The sequence below is a fragment of the Cynoglossus semilaevis genome, chromosome 5, assembly GCF_000523025.1.
Source record: "Cynoglossus semilaevis isolate Cse_v1.0 chromosome 5, Cse_v1.0, whole genome shotgun sequence".
Lineage (NCBI taxonomy): Eukaryota > Metazoa > Chordata > Actinopteri > Pleuronectiformes > Cynoglossidae > Cynoglossus > Cynoglossus semilaevis.
In genome coordinates this window covers 6,556,680-6,579,517 of record NC_024311.1, presented here as the reverse complement: position 1 = coordinate 6,579,517, position 22,838 = coordinate 6,556,680, and the positions used below count along the sequence as shown (strand labels likewise).

Genomic DNA, 22,838 nt, shown 5'->3' with positions numbered 1-22,838 from the left:
CGTCAAAGGCATGGAATGCTTCCCTCAGAATAAATCATGAAATACATTTGAAACATTTTTCTCTTTAAACACGGCGAAGCTTTTCGCTTCCTCACACTGTGCACACACTGTACTCTTGAATGGTGTGCCTTTTATAGGAGTGATGCCCCCTATCTATTTCTGGATCACGATCCAACCCCGTTTCTATTTTTAGCTCGCGCGTGATGAAAAAAGAAAAGCTGGCAGAGGTTCCTTGGAGGAATTTCGAGCCTACAACGTTTGAGAAACGGCTGCGAGCTCCCGCCTCTCCCTCCCTCCCTGCATATTCACGCACGACTGTTGCGCGTACACGACAAAGCATCTCCTTATAGTGGTGTTTCGGAATAGTAAATTGAACATCACACAATTCTCAAGCAAATGACCCAAGTGTGCAGAAGCTACGTTTGGGTCCGTATGTAAAGTAACTGGTCACACAAAAACACGACCAGTGCCATTCTGGTAAAACTACAAATATGTGTTAATTAAAATACATGGATAAATCAAAATTATACCTGTGTGTGCCGGGGGCTGCATCAGCGACATTGACGTCACGTAGAGAATCTCCCACTCTGAAGTGCACTGGCAGGCGCCTCCATTGCATCTTATTTGGCTACAGAAGCCGCTTAAGTCCAACTAAATATCAGCTGGACATGTGTATTTGTAGATAATGTTCTGAAGAAGGAAGAACACATTTTCCTCTGTCTTATTTTGGTTGTTGTTGTTTTTTTACTCCACTCCTTCACATCACTGGAAGACCAACATGGTGAGTAACTACAGAGCCCCACTGGCCATGAGGCCGGTCCGCCGTCATAAAGGGGGGGGGCCCCCCCCCCCCCCCCCCCCCCCCCCTCTCTTATTTAACACAACATTGCCTTGAAATTGTGTCTACGAATGGTACGGTTTTCTTTAAACACACAGAGTAGTGGCCTCCAGTGTAACGATGTAGATGTTGGTGATGAGGTCGGTGATGCAGAGCAGAGTGAGGAGAGGTGCAGACTGCCTCTGCCTCTGCCTCTGCCTCAGTCCTGGCTGCAGACTCTCCCCCTGCACATACAGGGCAGAATGCAGAAACGCGTAGTAACGGAGCGGCTCTTGGCCGAACCATGATGCTATTTATAACTCCCGTGCTCAACATGCCTGGCGCTGCGGGTTTTTCTGCAAAAGGTGGCCTAGTATACTGTATACTGCGAGGCAAAAACAGGCAGCATCCTGGTGAAGAACTTACTGCATTGGATTTAGTGCCAAAAAATAAATTTGATCTCGTCGAATCACGAGACTGATGGACTGTCTTTTCAGCGTGTTTCTTTAAGAAATGCATTACTGGATACCTCCTGTAGGGAGTAGCTATATACAGTATCATGTGTGTGTATATATATACATACATACCGACAGCCCAAAATTAATGCTATCACGTGCACTGTCACAAACATTGTTTTTTTTTTTTTTAATAATACTTGATTACTGATGTGGCCCTCCAAAGAGATGATGATGGCAGTGATGCACCCCTTGCTTATTCGAGGTTAGATTTATGAATTTCTTTCTTTTACAATCTCAATGGATTGTTAGCAAGAAAAATGTCACACCTGCAGAGATTATTAAAGAATTGTTTGATAGCCTTAGTGAGTGTGCCTGAATGTTTGCCTTTAGCCTAGGTATTTCTTAACAACACAAATGTCTCCCACATCCTAAAGAAGTTTTTGTGCAGTTTTGGTGATTTTGCAACAATTATCCGACAACAAAAGGCAACAAATCAAACTCTGAATTTCCTGTTCATCTGTGGAAGTGGTTTTTAATTGCAGAATGTGTCGTAAGATGTTTTAGAAATAAAGTTTATGAATAAAGAAAATGTTGGTTGTTCCCTGTATCTTTATTATATTAAATTATATGTGTGTATATGTGTGTATTATTATTCTACTACCATTCAGTAACCAATCATTGAAAAATCTCAATGGTGCGGCGCATCACACGTACCCATTCACTGCAAAGTGTCTGTGTTGTGTGCCAGCTCACATGTCTGTTACATAAGAGAGCTGTTACTTTGAGGTACACACTGCTAGCAAATCCATACACACTCTGCTACACACAAACTATTTATACACTGCTGTCAAGACAGAGTGAATCAAAAATACCACTCCAGTCAATTATTCATACAAAAACATTCCAGAACCAAGTGGGAAACGATTCAGTGGCTCAGAAATAGACCAAAAGGCTCACAATTATAAATGTCTTTTAGTAATGCAGCAGTGCATTTCCCTCTGTGGTGCAGAATGGTGTTTATACCAGTCTGTACCTCCTCTTCAGCTCCTCTGCATTCATCGTGCTCCTTTACAGGATTCCAAATATAGCACACTGCACTGTGCTTGTGCTATTTTTAGTTTTTGCATTAGTCAGAAAAAAGCAGCAGTGGGAGAGAAAAAAAAGCACACTTTCACATGGGTGCTATTGGTTGCACTTTTTAGCAATGAGCAGTTTTCCGTATCTCTGAAGGACACATCAGTGTATCTGTAACTGATAAATCAATAGAACAAATTTGTATGAAATGGTTTCAATCTTGCCTCTCACACTCTGCATATCTCAACATATATCATAGGTCATTGGCCACTTACTGAGCAGGTTTATGTCTTATTAGGGTGACTATGAATAACCAAAAATGTTATTGCTTCATTAGCAGAACTGCTAACTTTGTAAGTTTGTTTTGAAGAACTACACAACTCAAAAAATAAATCATAGATTAGCAGACTGGAAAGTGGCGCCACCAGGTCAGATAGGGCATCTTCACAAAACCTCATAGTAGAATTTGATTAATAGTTAGAAAATTAAAACCATTAATAACACAAAGAACTGACACACAAACAGGTAAAACCCAAATGCTGCCTTTAATACTGTACAATATTAGAGTTTTGCATGTTTTTAATAGGTGGTCAATGGCAAGTTTTTTTAACCTTAAGATTTCTTTAGTTAAGAAGCACATGTAAATAGCATTTTAATATAATTTCCTTTGTGTTGTTTTTAAATTAGCTTGGAGTAAAATCATTGTAGGTCCCACATAAATAGGAATGATAGGTAAAAAGTGCAAAAATTAAAATTCCAATTCATTTTACAAGGCAGAAGTGATTTGGGAAAATGCAATTTAAATTGTCTCACCTCATCTCTGATTTGAGAAGTGTATTGCTCACCACCCCAGCAAAAGTATTTAAGCAAATCATGTTGAATGGCATTAAAATAGCATTTTTTTTCTTTTCAAATTAAAACCATAAATTAAAACATGGTTCCATCTCCCTGTTGCAGTGCTATATGGTGATGCTTCTCCACTTGACAGTTTAAACTGGATCTGACTGGTTTGGTTCTGCTGTTGGAAGCCAGTTGTGCAGCACAGTTTTCTACTTGTTTTCTGCGTCCAACCCTAATTCTAAAAGCTAGAGGTAGATGATAAAAGCCCAATACAACGAGGTATAAATCATGATGCCTCAGCTTTTTTCCACATTGGAGTTTTTGAAATATTCATGTTTGCTGCAGGTACTAAACAGATGTATGTGTGTATGTGTGTATATGATTGTGGGACTTCGTCTATTTAAACTAGCAGTGCATTTTAGGGCTGACGGCGATCCCTCTTGGTGAGAAGGTAACACTGAATGGTTCTCAAACGATCTTTGGCGGGGGCAAACTCAGGCTGCAGCTTCAAAGTGGACTCGTACCAGTGCATGGCTTTTTCAAACTCCTCCTGCAAATACAACACAGTACACACACAGTACATAAACACACACACACACACACACACACACACACACACACACACATCAGTGCTTCTGTACATAACAGGTATTTTTATTTTCTATTTTAGCAACTGAACAGAAAATGTGCTACCATTGCTATGTAAACGTTGGCTAGGGTAAAGTGGTTCACAACAAAGTGTGGGGCGATCTCTACTGCCATACGTGCCACCGTAAGAGCATCTTCCCACAGGCGAGCATTCTGGAAAATGTTGGCCAGGCTAATAAGGGGCACATCCTAGTTAAAACAACAACAACAAAGATATTTATTTTTTCATATTTCGATTTATTGTTTAAAAATGGTGGTTAAGTAATTTTTTTTAATTTTACCTTCATTTGATGGGGGGCGTAGTTTAATGCCTGCCGCAGACAGTCAATGGCTCTCTTGCCTTGACCTTTCACCCTCCAGTAAAGAGCAGCCATGCTGGATAACACCCATGATGTCTGGTTCTGTGGATTAAATTGCAGATATAGTAGACAAAAAAGGCACATCTGGCAACAAGTGAAGAACATCTGGTGTTTAGAACAAGGGCTAAAAAATGTATTATAAATTATGAACACAATTCTTTATTTGGTTACTTCAATGATTTGGTTTTGGATATTTCAAGTTGAGAAATACACTGTTGTAATACAAAATATGTCAATATAAAACATATTGCAAATTACTAGTTAACTAATTAACTACTAACTAATTAATGTTAAACATTGTATTCGCAAGCGCACATTTTATCTTGAAATCATACAGCTCTAGTCTATGTATGTTTTGTAAGACAAAAGGCAAGAAAAATTATCTTTAGTTTGCATAAAGATATAACACGTTGGATACTTTAATGCACAAGTTTCGGTTGACATAACTCCAGGAAGCATTTACCTTCTCTAGTACTTTAGCGATACGTGTTCCCACCTGCTCAAAGGACTGGGGGGAGAACTTATCTTTGCCGAGGTTCTGCAGGACCTGTTAAAGACAAGGTGTGTAATGTGTAACATTAATGGTATAAGGTGGTGCTAGCTTGAGAACATAGATGCATTAAAGAACTGCTCTAGTAAAACCTCAATGTTATTAAAATGTTAACATTATTTAAAGGAACAGGGAATCTGCCTCAGTATACAGTACCTCACGTAGTTGACTCTCTCCAGTATAGTGGATGGCAGCACGATTGGCCACTCCTGCCAGGTGGTCCAGGGTGTGCATGCTTGCGGCAAGGTTGGCGTTGCATAAAGGTTCAGCTGCGGGCTCCTGGAGTGGCGTGGCAAAGTCTATGTGGTCTGTGATGCTGCAATAAAAACAAGAAAAAGAGAGATCTTTATGTGTCATGGTACATGCATTATTACTACACACAACAATATCTGCCCTCTGAGTTTAACCCATCTGTGCAACAAAGCCACTAAGTCACTAAGGTTTAGTGACTGACACCAGGAACATAGCAGCACTCAGTAACACTTTTATTGCTCTGGGGAAGCCAGGAGCTTTTGCTGCATTCTTAACAAACCACAGATTTGTCATCTATGAGATATAAACTGGTAATGTACAGGAGCCGACCACAAGCTTGAACCTGTAAGTTGTAACCACTAGGCTACAAGTCTGTGAACAGTTATCTTATCCTAAGACTTAGTTCATATTACGTTGGCACCAAGATTACATTTTAGGCATTAAAGACAAAAAATAGTTTTTCAGTGGAACATCAATCTAAAATATTTTTCCTCGGTATTCTTAAAGTTGATTCAACAGTTTCACACAGACTTTAAAGCAGTTGGATTACAAGCATTGTCTTGTTACAGTCAATGAGGCCATATGGAAACACAAGGGGATAAAATACTTTGTATGTTTTAACCTTCTTAAGTTTCTTGTACTCTCACAGCAGTGAGAACAAGAATCCTCTTTAATCAGAGGTTAAAAGTCTTACTCAATGTTCTTGGCAGACACAGCTAACCAGGTGCTGGCCACAGTGGTCAAGTCTACTCTTCTTGTTCGCTGGCACTCCTCCGGCCCAGGCCAGCCAAGACTTGTGTAGTCCCTCCAGCGACCTGAGAGAGAAACACCAAAACCACAGAGACATCTCTGTCAGCTGGGTAATGCCCAGAATCTTTGTGCTTGTTTGTGTACAATATAGTTTAAAGGAAAAATACCTGAAGGACCAGGTGACGGAATAGTTGGCCCGCTGATCTCCAGGACAGAGTGTCCTCCTGGCAACAACTCCTCATGCTGGCCGTCGTCAGAGCTGGTGACACTATCTGTCCCGTCCGCTTTAGCCTTCCTGACCCGCTTTACCTGGAAGGTGATCTACGTGGGAATAAAACAGCTTATTTCTGCACATTTCTTCCTATCATCCCACCTGATAAATGTAACATTAATCTGATAATTAGACATTTTATCAAAATACAAAGATAACACACTAACCCACTCTGCTCCCTCGTCATCTTCACAGTTTCCAAAGCAGGGGCCACCGCTGGCACGGGAGCCCATCACACGGTCATTCTTCAGCACCCGTATACCACGCAGGTCCCCTCGTTTGCCTGAAACATCCAGTGCGCCCTCAAATGCTCCCATCAGGTCTTCCTTCAGCTGCCACTCCTCCTCCCCTTCCACTTCTCCACCTCCAAATGCTGTGGAAAATTTAGCTTTTCCTGTGGGAGAGGAAGAAACCAGGTGCTGTCCAGCTGTTTTGCCTGACCCGTTGCTGTCCAGGACAACCTCTGTTGATTAATGAAAAGTGGAATGTTATAACAGTTGGGTACAGTTAGAAGTACAGATACAGGTACAGAACACTTATTAGACCGTGAATAACAGAAACAGCAATTTGCAAACAGGAGGAAAATTAAAATGTGCCTGAGGTATTTTTGGATAGCATACAGTGAGTCCCTACTGATATATTTTTAATGTAAATAATAAATGGACCTTGCCACAAAAGAGTTATAGGGCATTAACGGTACACAAAAGCCACACACCACTGTACCGACATCGATTTAGTATATTTTCAGGACAAAATGTGGACCACACATTTTTTGTTCTTGTCTCTCATTATTCCAGGGAGTTTACGCTATTTTTGAACATTTTTTTTTTCTTCTGTCTGCTGCAACTGCACTCTACACTGCGAGTTCACTGGAACAGCCGAGAAGAAGACATCTGTTCCATTCACCATACAAGGCTCAAGTCTGTGATAACTACTAACTTATGTAAAATAGCTGGAAGCGATTGAATGGCAAGCGAGCAGGGATTGAGACCTGTCACAATGTGCTGTGGGTGAAGTTAGACTTACTGCACCTTTGACACATTTTGAAATTATAATATTATTATTATATGTAAAACAAACATGTTTTTGACATAATTCATTTCAATCTTACTTTCAAAAAGCAATGAGTTTTCAACTGGAGAAATTACAGTTGCATCTGGCTTTTCCCCCTCCCATTCCTCCAGCTGTATATTCAAGTCCTCCTCCAACATACAGGCAACAGCTCCCTCTATATTAATGTAAGGATAGGAAAAATGATTAGTTAACAGGAAAAAAACACTCCATTCTCCAACCAGTTTTACTGCCACCAATATGTGATTTAAAAGAACTGATGTTGATGGTTGGATATGTTCTATTAATCTTCAGGCTGACATAGGACAGTTCACTCCGTTTCACCTGATGTGTTCAATGTACTCAACGAGAACAATATTTAGCTGTGGACAGAACAGAAAGCTTCTAAATTTAGCATTAGCTTTTTTCTGCAGCCTGAATTATTGAGTGGAAAATATTCTCCACTTCAAAACACTATGCACTTCACTCCCACTGATACATAACAAAAGGGGCGGATGAATCTTATCAGAAGACATTTGTTTCATTTAGCCACTCGTGGGGACGGACCATTAGTGTAATTGTAGTTGCAGGCTCATCTGCAACAAACCACAACCTCAACCTTTTCATATACTGTACAGTCGCTGTATACTGTACAGCCTGTAACAACTATACACCTTGATAAAGTTATTAATTTTTATAACAAGTTATGATACCAGGGGTTAAATATGGATGATTTTTGTTTTTACTTTAGACATGTACAATGTAGTCAGATTTCTGGATTAAATAGTTTGAGTCAACTTGGGTTGGAGTTACTCACGTGGGCAGAGCTGTCGGTGTGAAAGATTGTAAAGGACTGGATAAAACTGGAGACAACGCAGCAGAGGTAGACACGACCGACACTGCTCACAGCCGGCAAAGGATGAGGAGGAAGAGGAAGAGGAGAGTGCGGTTACCAGGACGTGGCGGAACAGGGCCAGAGCACCTGTCACATTGTCCTGGGCCAATCGTAGACTCACCATACTGAGCTGAGTGTGGGGCTAGGCAAAGAAATGCATATAAAAATGTAGCAGTGAACATATTTGTTAGACATTGTTAGAAACTGAAAACAAGCCACATACTTTCCCTGAGGTCACAACAGCTAATTGTCCCTGTGTACAACCACCAAGTTTGACTCACACTACAAACTACTGAATAAGCCATTCCTGTTCATTTTCCATCTGTTGTTGAGATACAAGATGTGGTAACATCAGCAGTAGTCCGCTCTGCTCCAGGTCTCTGTGGACTACCTTACAAATTATAGAAACACTGTCCAGATCTCTATTTAGCACAAGGAAAACTCTTTAGTGGAGGCAGGAATAGGCTGCATTTTACCACAGGGGGCAGTTCATCTCCCTAGTGGTCACATATTGCAGTTTTACACAGCCAAGGTCACAGAACTGCCACCCAACAATTAATTTGTCAACATGCAGTTTAATCATCTATCAAAATTCCAATAAACAAGTTTAATGAAGAATTAGTGCTGTCCCTGATCACTACTTTTTAAAGACGAATCTTTTTACTCTGTTTAAAAATTAAATGTTGGCAATTTATTTTAGTTTACTTAATTAACACAATAAGATTTAACATCACTTACACATTAAAGTGCAAACCATAAAGGTCAAAGAATAGAATACTAGAGCAACTATAGAGTAGCAAAATGTTGTTCTTATTACAAGAGATAATTAGAAACAAAACTATATCCTGTGTATCCTCAATATCAACAGATCTGCACTACACAAACAAGCAAACTTCATAGATACAATATTACTACCTGCACAAAGTATATAAAGTTAGGCTAAATAAGCCAATACAGTACAACAAAACTAAACACTTGAATAAATGCAACTACAGAGGGAAAATCAATTAAATTAATACTGTTCAGGACAAGTGCTTCAGCAATATTTTTAAGCAACTCTGGACATGTTTTACAAGCCACTGCCAAGATGCACAGTAAATCCAGCAACCCTATAAAGCTAAATTTTGAGTTATTCTTCTGCATATTATTCTTGATTTTTTGGCCTTTTTAATGATTACATCATTTGGATTGAACCAAATCAAAATAATATGTAAAACACATACACCATACACCTACAAAAAAAAAAAATCATATTTAGGAATGGTGATTTGTCTCAAATAATCATGATTAATTCACAACGTCTGTGAGAAGAATGAGATTCAAATTCATTTTAATCATTTGGCAACCCAAGCAGTGATGTCTTTAATAACAGCATTGCAAGTGTATAACTAAAGTTCATGGTGAACAGTACGCTGGCCTTGTGTGTGAAGGTCATAATAACCTTTACCTCTGGCTCATTGAGGGCCAATGCTTGCTCCAGCAGCGTTTGTGCTTGGGAGGTCAAGCCGTAGTGTAGCAGCAGGTTAGCAGCGTTGGTGAAGGGCAAGTGACGCTGGGAAGGTGGAACCGAGTTCAACACCTGGCGCATACACTGTAGGGCTTGGCTGCCATTGCCTTTGGCTCGCCAGAATAGAGCTGCCTCATTGTGGATCTGCCAGCGGGGTATAGTGGCCTGTGTATACAAACAGAGTCTGTTAGCTGTGACTGTGAAAAAGGACTTCATCCAAGTGATTGTCAAGTTTGAGTGAGAACTGTGACAGCACTGAAACTGAAACTCAGATTTAAATTTTCAGTAGAGGGAGTACATCACTAATAACATGTTAAAAGGAAATGAAAGGAAAGGAAAGTGAACTCCTTGTCATTGTGACACACACCACTGCACACGAACTGTGACCTCTGCTTTTAACCCATCACCAAAGTGAACAGTGGGCAGCTTTAATCTGCCCGGGGAGCAGTGTGTGGGGACAGTGCCATGCTCAGAGCACCTCAGTGGTAACTTGGCAGCTGGTGGATTCAAACCTGCAACTGCCCCTTAAAAGAGTGATGGCACATTGTACCTGCTTCATAGCTTCTGCCAATCTGGAGCCAGTTTGTTCAAGTGTCCATCCTCCACTGCGTAAGTGCAAGATCTGTAAACATAAACAGGTTTGCTGCGGGCATCATATTTACACAAAAAACAGTGATAACCTTTTATACCACAAACACTGCAATCTCCCACACGCATACTCTTAACAAAATGCTTTTAGTAGAAATGTTTTGTCTTTTGATAAGTTACTCAAATAAAAGATATTACAGACAAAGCACGGCAAACAACAACACATTGAGTGGGTCATTTTCCTATTTTAAGGACATTCACCTGGGAGGCAAATGGATCCGGCAACCTCTTTTCCTCCAGCGACCAGTCCAGTGAGCCTGGCAGGAGGGCTGGATATGGCTGAGGGACGGGCCCACAGTCTGGCACAGCCACCGTCTGAGACGGATCGCTGTTCCCGTAGAGGAGTGACGCCAAAGGGCTGAACAAACAACAGCTGACATCGTAAGAGTTTTGGTAACACACACTAAATGGCTCAGTGAAGTGCAACGTTGACAAACATAAATAAAAAGATCTGATTCTGAATATACAGAAGATTAAGACAGATGTGATGACATTCACACCTCCCACCTTTTGTTAAATTAACATCAATGTTGAAAGTGACTATATTAATTTTATTTGTTGCTTGCAAACGTAAGGACTATAAATAATTCTTGTTTGACTCATTTCTTTGATTCATATAAAACTTTTAGGTTAATTGTCCCAGAACAAAGCTAAGCAGCTAACAGAAACTATCATGATTTTCTCATGCGGTTATAAACACTGACCTGAGAGTCTGAGCCTCAGGTGGAAGGTGGTAAGTTGGAAGCAGGTGTGGAGGAGGAACACTTGGGTACTCTTGGGCACAGTCGGTCCTCTGAGGCCACAACATCCGCTGTATGTCCTAAAGCAAAAGTATATCATCAGGAAATTCTATCCTACCGAAAACTGTTAAGAGCATGATCTAGAGAACAGAGGTAGGCTAGACATGCACACAGATGAATAAAAAAAAAAATAGCATTTTTTTCTTCATCTACCACAAGCTACATGTAGAAAAGAACTAGTCATTTTGCATTTGCTGAGTGTCATCAAGTGCCTTTTGGTCATTTAGTTTCAATATTATTTAATGCAGTATTTCACAAAAGGTAATGTGAATGCATATCTCTGATCTTGCCTGTGTGTTGTCCTGATGACTGCTCCACAGGGCAGCAGCAGGGTCTTGGTCCCCAGAGACAGAGGGATGGAGCTCAGGAATTGCTACCGTCTGATTAGTGTTACGCTCAGATACAAGTGAGACGCTGGATGCTACTGACACCTCCTCCCCAAACTATCAAAAAAACAAAACAAAACAAACAAAAAAACAACTGTGAAAGAAGCACCTTAAGTTAAGTGTTCTTTTTTGGAAAAATAGGGATTACATGGTTTGAACAATAATCACTTCTTGTTTTTTTTAGATCCAAAATGAGAAAGGTATAAATGCTTACTTGGACATAGTGGACATGTTCAAACAAGTCTCCCCGGTGATAGCGGACAGGTAGGTCAAAAGGGCAAAATAGGCTGCGCTGCTGCTGACCCAGCCGACACATCTGATGGTTCCCTAGAGCCAGTTGACACAAATATATACTCAGACAAGTAAAGAATGTATCACTATTTGTTTAGATCATAGATTAATCTCAACGACATGTCATTTACTTTTGCATTTCATGTTAAATAAACGTAATGACAATAAAGCACAATCTTTCCTCCTCAGTTACTCCAATCCAGGGATTTACTAGGGGGTGTGCAAGATAAAAAATGTTATGGCCTTTTGAGTGTTTTTTTAAGTGGGATTTTTCCACACAATACATTTGTGTAACATTTCATTAAATTTCAAAAGCTAAACTTTTAATTAATAAATAAATGCAGGTTGAATATATGTGCATGTGTTCTAGTTATATGAACATGATTATTTTGAAAGATTCCTGTGTTTTGTTTAGGATTTTTCAAAGGTGTGAGTAATTACGAATGCATCAACTTGGCTGGAATAAAGAAGGTGGTGCAAGGGCAAAAAGGTTTGGGAACAGCTGGTCTAATCAATTCTTAATTCTATTTCATCTTATTCACCTGTTATGGCATTACTCCCAAACTTTTTTAAACCAAATGTTTACCTCACCACATTTTCAAAATAAAACTTAGAAAAATAAACAAATATAAAATGTGTTAAGGACAGAGATCAAGATTGATCTATCTGCACCTTTGTCCTTATGGGCAAGAATTCTTATGGTCAAAAATGTTTTGGCAAATCTACTGATCTAATTTACTACTTGGTTTTTGTTTTTATGCATGTCATCCTACCAAGTTGGGCTTCTTTAGCCATTTGGGTCTCATGGATTATATTGCGCAGGATCTGCTCTTCCTGGAGCAGCTTATGTTTGTCCAGTGCCTCTTGCTGGCGAAGGTAGTGGTCATGCTGCTTCTGGTATTCCTTCAGCTCATTCAAAGTCCTCTGCAAGGATCTAAGAACATACAAAAATCGAAAAATGAATAACAAATACACTTTCATTCTTGAGTACAACCCACTTCATCAAATCTGCCTACCTGTGCTGGGCTTCCAGCCTCTGTTCCAGCTTCTGCTGACAGAGCACAGCATGCTTCCTCCTCATGGCCTGCTCAAAGCCTGGCCGGGCCTGAAGAGCCTGCTCATAACAGAGCACTGAATGGTTGTATTCCCCAAGCATCTGGTTGGATTACAGCAGATGAGTTGTGTTAGTGTCATTTATACGTAAGACGGTAGGTACAATCAACAATCACCTATTATTGTTAAACACACCTGAACAAAGTCTAAAGACTGTAAAAACAAATTGAAACAAATTTTGCACAAGAACTGGTAACACAGGTACTTATGTACAGTACATGAAAATTCCGACATGAGTTGAGGACCCCCTAAACTCCCATTTCGCACTGGTGGATCATACAGTAACCAGTTGGTAAGTAAAGCTTTAACAGAGCAAAAATTACATGAAGGGTAGATCTTTATGCAGATTTGAGTTTTTAGTAGAAATTTAGTAATTAAAAAAAGTAGTGATTAGAGTAATTTTCTTGAACTGTTTAACAACTGATTAACAATGCATGTGATTAAATGCAGTAATGCAATAAATTGCCTACGTGAGTATTTTTTGGTTTTTTGCACTTGTTTTTTTACGCTTTTTTAAGCTACTCACTGGATACTGGATAAGATCCAGCAGCACAAAACGCATATACTAGTTGTTGCTTGTTGTTATATCCATGTATGTTTTTGTTCAGGTGTGCCATAAACACATACCATACCAATTTCCTGTGAAGTTTGCTGTTACTACTTGAAAGCTAGTGCAATCTAAGTCTGTGGCACTGTCATGTTGTTTGTGACAAAGATAAAAGAGTCTATTCTATTCTATGTAGACATTGGTGCCAAATTGAAACATATATTACATACTAAATATAAAAATATAGATAAATATCTTAAATATAAGTAACAGTTGTTTGTATGAAATATTTTTTTATCTTACAGCATAAATATTGCCTAAGGTGTAGTGGCTGGTAAAAAGATCAGAGGTGAGGTCCAAGGCAGCATGGGCGAGAATAGCAGCATCTGCTGAGAAATGGGCTCTGTGCAGGATGTTGGCCAGGTTGACCAAAGCCACATCCTTGTGTTGCCTATTGAAGAAAACACACAGCGTGAGAATAAGAACACCTGTAAAACACTGGGTGTGTGATACATAGCGGTGTACTAAAGCAATGTGCTGGTAGGCAACTGCGATGGTACCTGGGAGAGAAATGCAGAGCACGCGCCACACAGTCCACTGCCCTCTGAGGCTCATTCTTCATACGCCAGTAAAATGAGGCCATGTTGTACAGCACCCAGGATGATGAGTTCTGGAAATGATGGAGACATCAATACACTTTCTACGATTTTTCCTGAATTGATCGTACTTCAAGTACCCAGATAACACTTCAAATGCATCATTCAAAACCTTGCTGTGTTTTATGTTGAGATACGGAAATGTAAGAGAATAAGGCACAAAGAAATGCATTAGGTCATAACTGTAGAATCTCCACTGCAGAGTTTTTGGTGATGCACAGACATGAAGATGCACAGACTGTCAAAGTCTGCCATAAAGTTTTAGATTAGATGATGTGGCAGGAACAAACATCAACATCTTTATTGATTCTGCACTTTCTTGACTGTTTGTACTGCAGACTTACCCTTAGTAGGCCTTGATGAATGCGATGGCCAATCTCATCAACGGTTCGGCCCAGTTTATGAGACAATGCCAAAAAAATGGGATCTTCTTTAGAAAGAAGTGGGGAGGTTAGATTAACCTGTTCCTGCACACCCTGGAGAAGAAAGTTATCAAAAAACAATTAATTGGAACTCGACCAGAAGATTAGTCCACAATTTTAAATTTTGTTAAATATTTGATTAGGTACACAGTAATAGGCATGAATATCTGTAGTAGCATTGTTACTACAATGTGATGAGTGAATGCAACTCGGCAAGTTATTCATAGATTTCTTATTTAGACAAATAGATTTAAATGTTATAATTTTTTCTCATTTGGTAAATTCTCTTACAAAAATGTTTTGGATTTCAATGCAGCCTGAAGATAAAAGTCAGAAAAAATATTAATTTGATATATTTTTAAACACCAGAAACTTTCAACGAATGCTAAATGACCTTCATTTCAAATGTTGACATTAGACAGTTCAATGGCAGATGGGCATAAAAACACAGGTCAAAACACATCCAGCTGGAGTGTGAGAAGAAACTGCAAGTAGTAAAGTTTAGAGAGTAAGCTAATGTTTTGATTAAAAAAAATACAACTGAATGTTTTTGGTCTGTAGGAAGTAGCCCAGAAGAACCCAGAGTCAACATATTGGAGAGAACATGCAGATCTCCATAGGGAGCGACTGCTAACTGACGCAGCAACAGAACAGGGCAATTTTCTTAAGAGAATAACTTAATTACAACACAGCTATTTGCAGATAGGTTTGACTAATTACACTACAAAAAAAGTGTTATAAGCAACAATGGATTTTCAGCATTTATGTACTCACCCTGAGGTGCTGGAAAGCATGGATACTAAAAGGTAGTTCAAACACTTTTGCACATTCAGGTCTTTCTAGATCAACAGGCAGAGTTGACCTGGAATCCACATAGTTTTCAGGACTAAAAGGAGAAAAAACACAAAACTGTCATAATAGGTATAACAAGCAAGTAAACAAGTAGTTCTTCAGGATTTGGCAAGGTACAGATAAAAATGCACTAAATGAGTATAAAGTTAATTTACCTGATATCTTTTCCTTCTAATGAGATATAAGTGCCGTCATATAAGTCCAGGTCACCCAGGGGAACCTTAGCCATGACACAGTCTGTGTCTTCTTTGTAGTGTCTCTGCTCCAGCCCTGTGTCTCTGTCCTCATTCTCCTCTATGTGAATTTTCTGTGCCACAAGCTGTTTCTGTTCGATATAGAGTCAAGAACAAGCAAAACATAACAACAAGTTACTGCACTCCAGTTAACCATATACCTATAAAAATGCCATGTATTTTTTATTTTTTTTTTGCATTTAATGTGCATTCGATGTGGAGAACAAAGAAATAGGAAATTATACAAATCAAAATAATAATAAAAAAATGGGTGGGTGATGTGACAGGCATTCATACTATTATTTTTTAAATTTGATTTCCTGGTTAAAAACACAGATTTTTAACCCTCGTTGCAAAATTACAAGGTTAAATCTACAAACCTCCAGCTTTTTGAGGTAGTTAACACGCGTCTCTTGTCTCATGAAGATCACAACATCATGTGGATGCTTTAGGTTTAAAGGAGAGTCAACCTGTAATGAAGAAAAGTGAATGAAAGACTGACATGTAGGACAACAAATATAACTTATAGCCATTAATATTACATAAAATTACCATACTTTGTTTAAGTAAACTAAACACGTTTTCTGCATTGCATTTTTAAACCATATATATATATATATATAGTATATATAAATGTATCACACTTTCTGCACGAAGCTTTAACCTCTTCAAATGTGCTGTATAGTTAATATTTTTAATAACAAATACAGTTAGAAATTGATTACCATTGTAAACATTTTAAAATTACCTTTGTGTGTAATACCTGGTGTTTAAAATGTTTGTCCCTGTGAATGATTTGCTTTAATCACGTCCTTCCCTCTCGTCTTCGTTAATGTTTGTTTCGACCTTCCTGTCTCATCTTGTTATTATTACTATCGACACCTCCGCTGACGTTGTAAAGCACTTTGACTGGACTCGGGTTGTTTTTAGTGCAAATGCGCAATAGCAATATTTCAAGTGACTTAAATACCAATCTTGAATAAAATACAATCATTTAAAGAGGAAAAACACTTGGGATTTATGGTCTCCAATAATATAAATGTCTTGTAAAAGCTAATGTTCTAAGGAGCTCCAGTATTTGTCCCATTAACATTATCACAGCCCTTACGTAAATATGGTGGCAGCTTGTCAGGCAGTTAACAGTTGACACAACATAACGTAAACCCGGGAATGTTTATAATCGATCAACAACACAGACTTCGGTCTGTAACAGTTTTTATGTCATGTTGATTGTAAATGATAACGTCAGTTATACGATGACTGCTGAGTTAGCAAAACAAATCTTAATGTCACTTTCGCCTTTTTGTGATATGGCCAAAGCTAAAAATGCCTCTCGTAAATGTTCATTTACCACTTAAATTAAAATTATATAAAATGTTAATATTACTATTATTTCACAAACAGACAGTAACAGGGGGTCATCAGTAATAGTTACCCACACAAGCTAGCTACTGAAGGTAAGCGTTAGCAGTGCAATGAGCAAGCGAACTGACATACTTGTTGTTGGATTTTTCCATCCTCTGTGACAACCCAGTGAGTCGTAGCTCCTCCGGAGTCCACTATAAGCACGCAGAGGAGGATGAAGAGTCTCCCTTGAAAACACGGCTTTCGTGGACAGTTGACACGGCAAGGCAAAGACTGAGGACAGATTTTTTTAGTGACCGCCATCTTTCTGTCTTCTTTTTTTTACTGTGTTGCACATGCTGCAAAACCGCCCTCCCGTCGAACAGTGGCGCTGTGAATGACAACCAAAACAAGAGAAGAAAATCTCGGGTGACGTTTGGGGAATATAAAAAACAGGAAATTCAGAAGAAACGCAAAATTCTACAAGGTCCATGGTAATGGTGAGTATATTTCAAAAATATTTTATGCGTTTTCGGCTGACGGACATTTATTTCAGTTCAGTAGTGTTTGCTGTTATAAACATGAGTATCATGTGTGTTGTTCGTGTTTTTCTTTACCTTTCCTAACACTGAACGCAGGCTCGAAGTTGCAGTTCCGCAACGAGTAGCATGACTCCTCTATTAACATACTCATTTGAAACAAGCTAAACTCGTAGAGATTAAAGAAGTGGTTTTTGCACATACACACACTCATACCCTCACACGCAGCTTTCAAGTAACAACGTTCTTTTAAATAACTCTGTTCTGTGGTAACGACGTGTTTTATTAGTAAGTTCAATTAGGTTTTAAATACAAACTACAAAATGGTATAGTACGTACTACAACTTAATCCCAAAACATATACGGCAATGCAGTTGATAAAATGGCTGTTATTCTTTTAAACACACAATCATTTTTCACAAATAAGTCTTTTTTTTAACCCTTAATCGATTCCTGCATTTAAACTCCATTGGGATGTACACTTTCTCAATGTGTCAAAAAATGTTATTTTCTGGACGCTTACAAAATTATGAAATATTTGTTATTTTATGGTTTTAATATTTTGTGCCATATGTTTAGTTGTACCATATGACTCTGTAGATGTAAAATATTTGGAGTAAAATAAAATAATCTTTGAAGCCTCCTGATTTACCACTCCATCACTATGTTGTTGTTTTTTTTGTTTTTGTTTTTGTTAAAATAAACTAAATGGATTCATAATTTACACTTTTATTTTTTGGGAATTAGCGCAGCAAGCATTTAGTTTATCGTTATATTTTAACAATATGCTATTACCCAGTGTGTTTGCTTACATCAGTTATTTATATGAGTCTTTTTGTCACCTCAACAGATGGCTAGCTTTGAAAGCAAAAAGAGAAGTCTGGAAGAAGACAGTGTTGAAGGAGCTGTTGGTGGAGAGCTGTCCAATTGTGCTTTGGCAATGCTGGAACAAGAGCGAGAATCCCTTCTCAGCCCATCTGAAGGCTCTGTAACCTTACTAAGCAGCACCTCTAGTAGTCTTCAGACACCCGCCCCTCTCCAGGGCTATGATGTAGAGTTTGACCCACCCCTAGAGAGTAAATATGAGTGCCCCATCTGCCTCATGGCTTTGAGGAATGCAGTTCAAACTCCATGTGGTCATCGCTTTTGCAAGAACTGCATAGAGAAGTCCATTCGGTATGTTACCATTTAATTCCCGAAGTCCCATTTCTCACTTTAATTGGACTACATCAGGACTACATCAGAAAGAATTGCCTCCCACTTACATAATGAAATACCATTTCTTTGGCTTAATGGTTTTTCTTTAAATTGGCTAACATAATTGCATTTTTTCCATACAGTGATACAGGACAAAGATGCCCAGTGGACAATGTAATCTTGTCAGAAGATCAGCTGTTTCCAGATAACTTTGCTAAAAGGGAGATTCTCTCACTAACAGTTTGCTGTCCAAACTCTGGATGTGTTGAAAAAATGGAGCTAAGGCATTTGGAGGTCAGAACTTATGACTAATAATTGAGACAAACTATTGTGATTTTGCAAGTTTCACAGCCAAACTAATTTTAAGAGCCTCCTTTGATAACATTATCTTATTTGAAGAAAACAAATTAACCATTGTATTACTTTAAGAAACATAATGTCATGTCCTAGTACATCTTATAACATACTTTTATTGTTTTGTGGTCCCTGCAGAATCATCTGATGGTGTGTGAATTTGCCACAGCCTCTTGCCCACAGTGCCAGCAGTCTGTCAGGAAGAGCAGACTAGAAGAACACACAACTGTAGAGTGTGCTAGAAGACCAGTTTCATGTCCAGACTGTGTAGCATGTTTTGTTTATGAGGAGAAAGAGGTACATTTTAGACATTCTTGAAAGTTTTCTGCTTGCCTATTTCTAAATAACTTTTGAATTACATTCAAAAAGCCACTTTCCATAGGAGTGTAAGAATGTTAAAGTTGTTCTATTTATGCTGTGGTTGTTCCTCTAGCTTCATGAGCAGCAGTGTCCCTTTGCCAATGTAAAGTGTCAATACTGTGGGATGGAGCTCATCAGAGATCAGGTAAGTTTTTGAGTAAGCTAACCTTAAAACAATTACACTTACACAATAGTCTTGTTCATATTACCAACTCTGTTTACACTTAGTTGGGATTTTTTTACCTCTTCAGATGATTTTTTTTATATTATGTATATTTAAAGGTGCAACTTACTTATTACTTTACTTAATAAGTAATTAGGTAAAACTTATACTTTGGTTTGCAGATGGAATCTCACTGTGATACAGATTGCCCCAAAGCACCCATAGCCTGTAACTTTAGCACTTTTGGATGTAAAGAACAGGTAGGTAATTCATTTTAGTTGTTTCTTTGAGTTACAAATATCCATTATCTGCACAAAATGAGCAGACTCTGTTGGCTTCTCTTTGCAGATGCAGCGTCATAACTTGGCTCAGCACATGCAGGAGTTCACACAGATGCATATGTGGTACATGGCAGAGTTCCTGCGTGGCCTCAGCCTCAATGGTACCACATCTAAATCTCTGAGAGCACATGGACCTGCTGCTTCTTGTGATGACCAAGAAGCTGCAGCAACAGAACGTAACTCCAGCGGGGCCCGAAGACCTGTAGGGGGTAACGGCAGCAGCAACTGTGCTCCTTCTCAGCCCAGTGAGGGAATGCAGCAGCTCAGAGAGATGGATGCACGATTGGTGAAGCAGGACCACCAAATTCGTGAGCTAACTATTTATAAAGAAACACAGGTGGGTGTTATTTTAATGACCAGGTGTAAAAATAGGCCAATAACTTCGCTGATGTTGATAAACTTTTATAATTATCCATTTAGTATGTGAATCATATGCCTTGCTGTTCTATCTAAATAAATGAAACTTAAAGTAATAGAACGAATTTTGCTGGCTCTTAATAGAGCAACATACTAAGTTTGATGGTTACTTCTGGTAGAAACACAAGAGCAATACATTTCAATTTATTTATTTTCTTTATTTATGGAAATTAATTGAATTTGAGTTTTGTACAAGCTGAGATGTGTTGTGTGTGTGTGTGTGTGTGTGGGGGGGTATCTATAATAGAATCACTTTTTAACATGTCCCACCAAAGGCAGGATGTCTACCTGTGATCCTGTGATAACAAGCCTGATACTCTTACCAATAGATCACAGGTGTTTGGAATGTATGCAAAATACACATAAGATTGTTTCTGTTAGACTGCGCAAAACAGATATGAAGGGACCATAAAGGGAACAATGTGTCACAATATTTCTCCTATCTGCTTATAGGAGTTAAAGTTATAATGCCTTAGTTGTTTAAGGCAATTTCAACATCCTCTGAACTCTAAAAGATTGGCCCTGTTTTTTCACAGGCTGGTCAATTAGCAGAGCTTAGGCGAAGGGTGGTGGTGCTAGAAGAAACTGTTAAGGAGCTGGAGGCCCAGCAGTGTCGTGGTATTTTTATCTGGCGTCTTAAAGGTTTTTCTGCTCTCCTGCGGAACCAAGAAGCAGGACTGCCCGTGGTAGAGCACAGCCCAGGCTTCTACACAGGCTGTCCAGGCTATAAGCTGTGCTTGCGTTTACATCTTCAGGCTCCCAACGCCCTTCGCTGCTCCAACTTCATTTCCCTCTTTGTTCACACAATGCAAGGATCTTTTGACGGGCAGTTAACTTGGCCTTTTCAAGGCACCATCAGGCTTGCCATCCTAGACCAGGGACCTGAGGGTCAGCATCACATGGAGGTGATGGAAACCAAACCCGATCTGCAAGCGTTTCAGAAGCCCTCCATGCAACGCAACCCTAAAGGATTTGGCTATGTTACCTTTATGCACCTACAGCAGCTAAGTCAGAAAACCTTTGTCAAAGACGACACCCTCCTGATCCGCTGTGACGTTACGCCGCGGTTTGACAGCATGCCTCATCGCGAGGCACCTGTGGTCCAGGCAAGAGGCCTCGAAGCCTCATTTTCAAAAGACTAATGTCAAACATGAATAGATAATTATTACACTGACAGAAATGTAACTCACATATATCAATGTTCCTTTACTGCTGTTACTTTTTATTAGTAGACAAACAAATATGATTTGAGATTTTGTATAGTCGAGCAAAAATGTTTCTTTATATTTGTCTATTTTATTATGTCTATATATACACAGTAATAATTTACAATAATAAAATAAAATAATTTTAACTATTATTTCATATGCACACACCCCTACCATACAATTTGCACAATTAGAGTTTTTTACTCTGCTCAAGATCAATAGCTAAAAATACTGTGGAGAGAAGAGACTTTCACTAAATATTTTCTTTTGTGAACAGCCTAATTTCTGACTAATCACTTCAAGTATACTTGATTAGCAACTTTCCCCCTATTTGTCCTATTCTTTTAAATGTCTTCTCTAATGAGCCCTTTTTTTACACTGACAGTTTTGGATATCAGCCCTTCTAAGAAAAAAAACTAACAAAGAGAAATTTGCCCTAGTAACAGTGTTACTCCGTATTCATAGAGCGATGAATACAGCAACATTCACAAAGTGCATTTTAAATGGAATTCCCTCAGTTAATTTGTTGGACCTATTGATCCATTGTTTTTAAACACGTCTGTAGGATATATATATATATGTATAAGAAATGACAGGTTGGTTTCAGGGTGATGTGACTTCATCAGTGTAAGATTTGCTCAACCTGAAAGATTTTTGTCACATATCATAGCTGACATGTCTTGTGTGGTGCCTCTCATATTATGTTTGTCTCTCCACAAATGACCTTCATATTTGTGCCTTTACTCTAAAAATAAATTCTCATTTTTTATTTTGACTGTGACATCTTTCATCTGATTGTCAATATTTTCACCAATACATTCCAAGTTGCACTGCAGTAAAATTTGCACATCATCTAAAAATGGATTTAGCAATTTAAAAAAAACTTTATTCCTGTTTGTCATGAAGGAAACATAAACATGCTGGTGTCACGTGATTCATTTAATGACTTTCCTCACATATAGTTTTTCATATTTGCCAACCCAAACAGTTAGGACATATATTTAAATTATGCTATTTGAAAATCACACACTAGTGTACAAACAAATGTTTACTACAGTCATCTATGTTCTTTTAGATCAAACCTGATCTGTATCTGATTTTTGCTATTTGCTCCATGAAGTAGAAACTTTAAACGTTTCCTACCAAAAATTTTCTTAAAATCCAAATAAACCAAATGTTAATATTTTTCTCCATTTACACAACATGAGAAAATAGTCTTACGTCAATCACCTACATGCTTGTTTGTTACCAGCTACTGCTGTCATTGTTATTCATCAATGTAAGGAAACTTTTTGTTGGCTCCATAACCTTGATGACCTGACCTGTCTTCTTTTCTGTCCTGTTTGACTTCTTTCTCTGTCTGATGTGGCGATGCATCTTTGGAGCTGCAAGCTTTGTAGCCAGTTAGAGACACTGTAATTCATTCCAATAGGATACAAAATTAATCAACAGTAGCATCACGAGTAGAGTTTTGCCTAGATTTTCATAGTTTTTTG

The 22,838-nt window shown here is 38.7% G+C and overlaps 3 protein-coding genes across 4 annotated transcripts in view; 1 reads left to right on the top strand and 2 right to left on the bottom strand.

Moving 5' to 3' along the window:
* Positions 1–2,875: 2,875 nt before the first annotated feature.
* On the bottom strand, positions 2,876–17,150 carry ttc17 (tetratricopeptide repeat domain 17). 2 transcript variants are annotated; one of them, XM_025055428.1, is made up of 26 exons: positions 16,917–17,147; positions 15,800–15,889; positions 15,342–15,511; positions 15,109–15,220; positions 14,257–14,388; positions 13,817–13,926; positions 13,560–13,707; positions 12,613–12,752; positions 12,370–12,530; positions 11,520–11,632; positions 11,210–11,362; positions 10,824–10,939; positions 10,321–10,477; positions 10,022–10,093; positions 9,412–9,636; positions 8,086–8,106; positions 7,887–7,968; positions 7,131–7,247; positions 6,187–6,482; positions 5,916–6,069; positions 5,693–5,813; positions 4,903–5,062; positions 4,660–4,743; positions 4,119–4,238; positions 3,883–4,026; positions 2,876–3,739 (listed from the first exon to the last, which is right to left on the bottom strand). In XM_025055428.1, exons 1-26 carry the CDS (start codon positions 17,085–17,087, stop codon positions 3,608–3,610), a joined length of 3,501 nt encoding a protein of 1,166 aa, XP_024911196.1. In that variant the 5' UTR covers positions 17,088–17,147; the 3' UTR covers positions 2,876–3,607. The 2 variants fall into 2 exon arrangements, with proteins under 2 accessions (XP_024911196.1, XP_008308375.1); XM_008310153.3 differs by having other exon boundaries at positions 7,887–8,106; positions 16,917–17,150.
* traf6 (TNF receptor-associated factor 6) lies at positions 17,131–22,123 on the top strand. The gene is made up of 8 exons (XM_008310151.3): positions 17,131–17,263; positions 18,153–18,478; positions 18,643–18,793; positions 18,992–19,150; positions 19,287–19,358; positions 19,559–19,636; positions 19,725–20,054; positions 20,671–22,123. The coding sequence occupies exons 1-8, from the start codon at positions 17,255–17,257 to the stop codon at positions 21,274–21,276; spliced, it is 1,731 nt and encodes a 576-aa protein (XP_008308373.1). The 5' UTR covers positions 17,131–17,254; the 3' UTR covers positions 21,277–22,123.
* The window catches only part of trpm5 (transient receptor potential cation channel, subfamily M, member 5), a 16,210-nt gene continuing 15,244 nt past the window's right edge, over positions 21,873–22,838 (bottom strand). The window contains exon 26 of the mRNA XM_008310150.3: positions 21,873–22,755. Within this exon, the coding sequence (XP_008308372.1) occupies positions 22,610–22,755 (146 nt within the window). The 3' untranslated portion in view covers positions 21,873–22,609. The remainder of the gene's footprint in view (positions 22,756–22,838) is intronic.

Coding starts and splice junctions, on each gene's coding strand:
- ttc17 (XM_008310153.3), bottom strand. CDS start 17,087: ATGGCGGTCACTAAAAAAATCTGTCCTCAGTCTTTGCCTTGCCGTGTC. Junction 11,363..11,519: donor AACATGTCCACTATGTCCAA/GTAAGCATTTAT, acceptor TTTTTTTGATAG/TTTGGGGAGGAGGTGTCAGT. Junction 7,248..7,886: donor ACACCGACAGCTCTGCCCAC/GTGAGTAACTCC, acceptor ACATTAATATAG/AGGGAGCTGTTGCCTGTATG.
- traf6 (XM_008310151.3), top strand. Junction 18,479..18,642: donor TGCATAGAGAAGTCCATTCG/GTATGTTACCAT, acceptor TTTTCCATACAG/TGATACAGGACAAAGATGCC. Junction 19,151..19,286: donor TTGTTTATGAGGAGAAAGAG/GTACATTTTAGA, acceptor TTGTTCCTCTAG/CTTCATGAGCAGCAGTGTCC.